This window comes from Limanda limanda, chromosome 1 (assembly GCF_963576545.1).
Source record: "Limanda limanda chromosome 1, fLimLim1.1, whole genome shotgun sequence".
Lineage (NCBI taxonomy): Eukaryota > Metazoa > Chordata > Actinopteri > Pleuronectiformes > Pleuronectidae > Limanda > Limanda limanda.
Window position 1 is genome coordinate 10,444,101 of NC_083636.1, and position 8,358 is coordinate 10,452,458.

General features: G+C 41.4%; 1 protein-coding gene across 1 annotated transcript; it reads right to left on the minus strand.

Annotated features, from left to right (window-relative positions):
• Positions 1-866: 866 nt before the first annotated feature.
• Positions 867-7,918, minus strand: pyroxd1 (pyridine nucleotide-disulphide oxidoreductase domain 1). The gene is made up of 13 exons (XM_061073181.1): positions 7,606-7,918; positions 7,401-7,481; positions 6,676-6,795; positions 6,055-6,183; positions 5,340-5,413; positions 4,931-5,127; positions 4,754-4,851; positions 4,535-4,637; positions 4,337-4,452; positions 3,599-3,721; positions 2,606-2,743; positions 2,316-2,405; positions 867-1,877 (listed from the first exon to the last, which is right to left on the minus strand). The coding sequence occupies exons 1-13, from the start codon at positions 7,681-7,683 to the stop codon at positions 1,719-1,721; spliced, it is 1,506 nt and encodes a 501-aa protein (XP_060929164.1). The 5' UTR covers positions 7,684-7,918; the 3' UTR covers positions 867-1,718.
• Positions 7,919-8,358: the final 440 nt, after the last annotated feature.

Here is an 8,358-nt window from a genome sequence, read left to right on the forward strand (position 1 = left end):
CGTACTCACCACAAAATAAAGCTAGACGTTGATTTTGAAGGGTAATGTGACTTCTGTATTCTGCACATTTGTTTCTCCATACATGCGAAACCTGTAAGGAATTAGCCTTAGGCTATAGTCACTCAAGTGAGGAAACACTCCCTCACCTCAGGGAAAGACACAAGGCGTAGTCCCTCTAAATAAACGGGTGACCAATTGAAACAAAGTAAAAATAAACAAGTAGTGCAACGGGAAACCAGACGTGCAAGGGAGGACAAAAAACATTTAACTACGATGCAGATATGGTGGAACTGTGAAAAAAGGAGTGCAGAGTGCAAAGATGCTCAAACAAATATAGATCATAAACGCACAGGCTGCTCACTTTGACTTTCTGCTACTGTAACAAGTCAATTTCACCAGTGTGGGATCCATAAAGTTGATCTTATCCAATCTTATCTTGCTTTTAGCTTTGTATACAATTCATGCCAGTTCCGACTTTTTGCTTGCCTGTTTGAAATCAGCGCATGGGATCTCATTGCACCAGCTGCCCTGCCTTCTTTTCTAGCAGCAGCCACCATATCCAGCTGGGATTTTGAATTTTATCTCAATGCATGTGCTGCTCTGTCCTGCCTGGATTCACCCAGTAAATAATGCCTTTGCTCTCCACCCACACAGGTACATGCACAATACCCAGTGCAATCAGTCAGCCACACAGATGTTTCCTGCTGACCACTGGTCCAGTTGAATTAAATGGAAGGTGTCATCTTGCACAGGCGAACCTTATCAGCAGCTCTTAAGGAAAAAGCCTTTCTTCTCTCTCTACAGTCGTAAATAAGGTGAAAGAAGGGCAGCACGTCCCAGTTTCCCCCAACTCTGCTATGGTGGTTTATTGCAGTTTAGTTGCTTTGCACACACACACACACACATTGTTGATTTTACTAATTTTGCACAACGCTCAGTGAGTAAAACCAAAAAGTTGCCATAACAACATTACCTGACGTGAGAAGCTGAATCCAGGTTGGGAGGCTCATGTGGGTCAGCCCACTGGCCCAAATAAAACACAAATCTATAAAGCACAAACCACAATTTGAAATGGGAGGTTGACTTCTTTTATCATTAGATATCTCTTTTACACTTCTAATGTTTCGTGTCCTTACAAAAGGTGGGTTTGCAAATAGCAGCATCCCCAAGAGCAACGAGTCCTCGGGAAAATAGACGGCATTATGTGAGCTCCACAATGTCTATTGTTGTTACGTCTTCTGCGCACAGGAGGAGCCGTGTGTGCTGTTGAGATGGAAACTTGATCGAGAGTCACTAAGACAACGTGGCAACAAAAGGATGTTCCCTTTTTTTCACAAGCAAGTATCGCTGACCAGATCCCATTCTTCTGCACAGACGACTGTGTTTGCCTATCAAAACAGTGGGTCACTTTGACAGTGTCTTATTGTATTGCATAGCCTCCTCTAATCATACCAATCATATGCCTGGTTTTGAAAATAATTTAATTGAAAGCATAAATAAAGTCTTAAATGTACATGTACATTAGTAAAAAACAAAATCTCTTTGTATCTTCTCTTCATTGCCAAGACAAACAAATCTAACACAGCCAACAGTTTGTGCATTATAGAATGCTGGGCCCCACCCATACACATTCCAATGGCATTACTTCTACATCTCTCTACTTGAATGATTTTTGCGCTTGAACCGGTTAGTGTTCTCCAAAGTCTCAACCCCTGTCCTCAGTCAAAGTAGTCCTCGATATCAACATCGGGGTTGAGCAGATCCTCTCCGTACCGAGTCAGATCCATCTGGTTGAGTATTAGGTTCTCAAATGTCTCCTCTAGGTCCGTTTCCCCGATCAGCACCGCTCCTACCATCCTGCCTCCGCTGAGAACGACCTGGCACAAAGAAGGAGGAATCAGCGCAAGAAAACTAAATTAAAAGTGAGGATGTTGTCTCCCCCAATTTTCACAACTCATCAAAAATGTTGAAGTCATCCCAAGCTCCTGCCTCAAACCCAGGAGCACATACATAATGCATAGTTCTTACACATACAGGAACAGTGGCTCTTTTCATACACTGACAAAAGTATGTATCACATGGAATATTTTCAAAATGCCAGCGGCAATACAAGAATGTCCCACAGCTTTCTAACTGCTGGACTTTTTGATACCATTCACAAAGAAGTGAATGTGCAGAATAGCAAATCCTTTGTTTTCTTGAGTGGATCAGCGTTTGGTTATGAGTCACCAGTAGAAAATAGACTGACACACTATACACTGGAAGAATCAACACAAATTACATTTACACTGTACGATCTTGTTCTACTTATTCACCTTCACATACTCGTGACCTTTAGTGCAGCGGACCAGCAGTTCCTGGTTGGACCCCAACCCCTGCCCATTAAACTTCCCCAGCAGGACCACCTGTGGAATAACCAGCATACAGGAAATGGTTTCAATGCAGAGCTCAGAGTGAGAGAGAGGATAACGCCATGCAGCACTGTGGGAAATGACCTTGAACCCTCCTGAAGGTAATGGAAACCAGCTATAATTTGCATAGTAGATTATTAACATATTGGTTATCATTAAACAACTTCACTCCGCTGCAGTACGATATCACGCACCTTGAAGTTGAAGAATTTAGTGATGTGAGAGAAGAGCTCGAAGCAGAAGTCCAGCTCGATTGGTTCTGACAGGACATGCGCCGCCATGCAGCGGCCAGCGTACCAGCCCATCTGACGGGCCTGGGTCCACAAACGCATCTGAACACAACCCACAAGTACAAAACTCAAAATTATAACGGAAAAAAACTGTATGGCCTCTACATGGACCCTTATGGCTCATTGTCTAATCTTTAACTGCAGTCAGGAAATATTTTTGAATAGTACACAGAATAAATCAGGCAAACAGGATTCTCAAAGGCAAAATTATGTTAGAGGCTGTGTGGTAAATCAACGGCAGATAATTTCCATATGTTTTGGGACTGTCTCCTTATTACTTCACTGTGAAGGAGAATGCAAAAGATCAAGGATAGTTTAAGGAACGAAATCATTTGCTCTTTTGTCGGGCTACATCCTGGCCAAAACCTGGAAATCTCATGGTCCAAGATGAAAATATTTAAGTTTCTTTGATTGCAGGCAGAGAGATATCACACAGAAGTGGCAACAGGCAAACCTGGCATCGAAGAACAACTGGATCGTACTTGTCAACGTGTATGGAAATGGCCCTTTACCTTAAGACTTGATAGATACAAGATTCTGGCTAAAAATGGACTTTGTCTGTTTCTTGTTTTAAAAATACTAATAAAATGAAAGTTAAACAAAAGAAAATATCAGGCACCAGGACAGAATCCTTTGTTATATTGTATATGTATCCTCATTTCAAGGAAATCAAAACGAGCTTTAGTAAAATTATTACAGAGCATGTGTTTCATTATTGATGACAGGATGAGTTTATATACATGGAGCTCTGATAGCTGTTAAATGTTGTTTTCAGTATAAAAGAAGTGATGATGATCAGATGTGGACGCAGACATGATTCGGTGTGAGGGAAGAATCCTTCACAAAGAAAACAAAGTCATTCTCCAGACTGATGCAAACATTTGTCAGTCTGTTTACCTGCTGCCAAAGTGCACTGTGTTCCCAGCATGCTGTGCACACATCTCCTGCGGCGTAGACGTCTGGCTCTGAAGTCATCATGTGTTCATCCACTCGCAGGCCAGCATCATCTGCCAGTGCAAACTGAACAGATACAAATAAGGATTAAAACCAAAATTGGAGTCATATTTGCTGTTCTGCTCATTTTGATGAGGTGGTTTTACAGTGAAAAACCAATAAGACGAAAGTAAATATGTACTTTATTGACACCTAGAGCCATTAGTTACCAGTAGTTTACTTTTCGCTTTTAACATCAAACAGAGGGACTCAGTACCAACAGTTATACATAACCACATCAGTAATTCTCAATCTGGGGGGCCCAACCCTCAAAGGGGTTGCAAGATAATATCTGGGGGTTGTCAGATGGTTGTGGAGAAACAAATAACACAATATATTATATATATATATATATATAACTATTACACATGATAAATACATTTCAACAATGGTGGTACTTTTTGAGGTGAGACTTTTTAAGAGTTGCTCAGAACCTACAGGCATCTATATGATGTTACTTTGCCTGTGCACAGGGACAAACAACTGAATCTGTGCTGCCCTCTAGTGGATATATTGTTTTACACCCACACCAAGATACCAGCTACCTTGCTTGAAACAGACTCATCTCTTTTCGTACGTAAAGGCTGGATAAATGAGCCTTTGCAGCTGTCACTTAATTTGCATACGGATGAGTTTACTTACTTTGTTGCCATGGAGAAATGGCTCTGTGTTTGGCACAACCCCGGTTGCGCTGACGACAAAATCGCAGCCAAAAGTCTTGCCATTGGTCAGCTGGATGTAAACTGGCCAGGCTCCAGCTGAGAGGGGAAGAAAAGCTGAAGCAATGAAAAGGTGGGAGGAAGAAAAGGAAGAAGGTTGAGCAGCAAATCTAGTTCTCACCATTCTCAGGTTTGAGTGTTTGCTGTTGGGAATTGAGCAGCTCCTCAGAGGTGAAGATCTTTTCCACCTCACACTGGTATTCCACTGAAACTCTGCGGGACACCTGAGCACACGCCAGCAAAGAGAGAAGAGACTCAGGAGAACACAAACAGCATCGCGGTGGATTTTTCCCACACCAGCCGACCTTCAGGTTTAAAGCAACAAAAGGTGCAGCCTCACCTGTTCTCCTCCTCTGAGAGCTATTCCTTCATGCCAGTCTGGACCGAGGGCACTACCAGACTCTGTGGGCCCAACACCATGCCCTCGCGGATTTCTATCTGATAACAGATGAACAGATTAACACATCCGTAATGTCTGAGTTGCAATAAAACAAGAGCCAAACTCCGGGATGTAGACCTGCGGTGAAGGTGTGTGACGTCCCGACTGCCGGTTCCTCTGTGGTGTAGCGCGACCTCTTAACCAGAGCGTCTCTCTCAGGTTTGTCAGCCTCCAGCGACGGGATGAGGAACTGGGCCGCCCCCGCGTCAAAAAACGTGTTTCCTATGGCCTTGTCCTTCACAGCCCAGATCACCTCGCAGCCTTCCACCTCATATCTGCACGGTTTACATGTATTAACACAGAATGGACGAATGTGAATAATGAGTCTGACTAAACACTGAGCATTTTGGTAAGATCAAATGTAGGGGTTTCATACTGTAAAGGTTTATCGTTCTTCGGTTGGTGTGTCAAAGAAATAACAATAAACTCTATATTGCCCCAGATCAATTAAATGTATCCCTCAACTTTCTTGCGATACTTTACTCACACTAATTCCAAGGCAATTCCACCATTTCCAACAACGATGATTCTCTTGGCATTGGATAACCGCTTCTGAAGCTCCTGAAATACAAGCACAAGCATCAATGAAAAAAATATTTTTAAACTTAGCAGCTTATGTTTTAAGTGCATCCACAGTATCCTAAAAATGACCAATGATTTCAGTGGTGGAAACTTAGGCCATGTGAAAAGGAGCAGGAATAGATTATTGTGTCCAGAATTTAGTTTACTTCACAAGGTGAAGCCAATTGGAACATTTCACAATGTTATACTTAAACATACACTCAGTGGTCATTATATAAGATACAAGTGTACAATCTGCTACAACAGGCCTCCAACAAATTCCACCTTTACATGGATACAGTGATCGGGTTTCCATGACACTTTAAATTCAATTATAGGTTTACATCTCAGGTCATCGTTAAAAGGTTGTTTTATACTGAGATACACTATATAATCCTTTTGTCCTTCACTTTTACAAATATGTTGGAGGCGGAAGGGGAAATATAGGGCTGGATATTATTGAAAAAATGAACATCGATGGGTGGATGACACATTTAAAAAAAAAAACATAATGTGAGGATGATCCTTCTCTTGGATAAATCGTTTCTTCTTGAAGTGTGAAGGTCTTGCTGGTTCAATGTCAGCATGAACTTTGGACCACCTTGTCAATAAGAGAAACATCCAGAGGGATGTGGTCATACCTGGGCACTGTCTGTATCCCTTATCCCCAACACATGAGGGTTTTCCTGGGTTAGGAGCTTAGGTCTGCCCCCGCTGCAGATACACAGCTTCTCATAGCCAAACACCCGGCCATCTGCAGTTTCCACACTCTGAGAGGAAATAATGTGAAACAGAGATTCATTGAAACACCCAATTTTAATAGTTAAATAGCTAACTCACCTCTTATTTTGAGAAAAAATTGTGTTTTTATAAACTGAGGTTATGGTTTTCAGCATTAAGGCACATTTTTATGTCTTAATCTTCAAAGTATTACATTGTTTTCAGACTACATGCTGTAGCCACATGTCCACAGGGTGGCAGTAGTAGACAGACAGTAACAGTCACCAAACAGCATATATTGAGCTCTGTTGCAAGGAATCACTGTCCACTTTCAAATATGATGTAATTACCAGTGAGTAAAGAGCGAATTAGAATTTTGTGCCGTTACCTACAGTAGATACAGGATTGCTTTTTACAAGCAGTCATAAATGAAATGTCCTTCCCTGTAAAACACAGTATTTACCAACAATTCTAAGTAACTTTCTTAATGTACCTCTTTAAAGTCAATGTATTTAAACTACTCTCTGCAAACAACTACTTACATGTGACTGTGTGTGAAGGGATTTGACAGCAGACTGGATAACAGTCAGGTTGGGAAACTTCTCCTCCAGAACACTGGATGGACGCTCCTCCACATCAAACTCTTCCAGCGTCTGTGACACCTTCCCAAGAACGACAAAGAACAATGATGAAGGATTCAGTTGCTGACACTCAATTTAAAATGACTAATGTTTGTCAAATGAACATAAATATGGACCGTCAAAGCTCTTATGACAAAGCTGTTGGCTGCATGTAAGAAAAACCGTAACTTGTATGTGACTGAAGCCCCAAGCTCCCTCGATTGAGAACTGTATGGACAAAGTTAATTAAATTTAATAATGGAGAAGTTGAAACATTCCCAAAGAATGCACCAAGAGAAGTTTGTGGTCGGGGTGGATTGACTTTATCCGGCCGCTAAAACAAGATTTAATTTGAGAGAGATTCATTACTTGAATTCTACTACTCCCCCCAGTGATATATGCAACTGTTGTGGTGTATAATTGTATACAGGCACAAACTTAAACATCTGTAATTTTCTTTTGTAAAATCTCTGGCAAATGAAAAAACAAAATACAAAGCAAAATATGTTATTTTTCTGAGTGGCACTTTTGATCTTGCAATTGTTGTTGGCATATCGCCTCAAATACATGAGTGCATGTGGAGGTGGAGACTCAGTAGAAAAACAAAACCATATCACTTTCATCATCCTCCTCATCCTCATGCTGACCTGTTTAAAGTTGGTCACTGCCTTGATCTGAGGACCTGCTGTGATCAGAGCCACCTCAGCTGACGGGATCTGGGATGACAGCTGTCAATAGAGGATAGATTTGTGTTATGTAGCTACATTACGTTCATTAAGGCGATGGAGCATCGGTACACACGTTAATAAACAACACATCTATTCAGCACAGAGCTGAGTTGTTTCTTTTCACCTGCTCAACACACGTCACACCCGCGATGCCTCCGCCCACGATCACGAACTGAAACGTTTTCGCCACTGTAGCTGCCATTCCACTAAGCTAAGCTAAAGGGCTAAGCTACCTAGCTAACACTGGCTGCCAGGCACTCTCCAACAGCAAAAACACTCCTCTTGAACAATACACTGTGTCTGTGTGTCAACATAGACACGCTAATAAACAGGTAAGACCCAGATATTTGTAGTTTAGTCTACATGCTGACAGGGAATTCTTTTGAGAGCGTGTTAGCTAAATGTTTCTGAGGCACATGAGGGTGAGGAGTGAAGGAGCCGTTTACTTCCGTGTTTACAATTAGCTACGGCAAGCAGCAGGGATATAAACCGCACAACTCTGCAGGTCCATCTTTATATACAGTCCATGGTTCATCTTCTGCTCTTCAGAATAATCTGATCTGTTTTTCAGAATTAACTATGAGATTATGAAATCGTTTATTCAGATAAACAGAGCAGATTTCTTTCTCAAGTGAATGTAATACACTTCCGTACAAAGCTGCAAGTAGACCGTAAAAGCATGAATATGATATCAAGTCAAACAATTGTTTCCAAGGTCAATAATTTCCACTGTCATATTCAATTGTTTTTTTTCAAGTGCTAATTTAGTATTTTCTTTAACCTGTCAGCAAGGCTGGTGGGGTTTCTCAAATACCAGACAGTGCTCTTTGATTTATCATTAGTAATAATTACAATGCAGTAAGTTTATTCCCTCTGT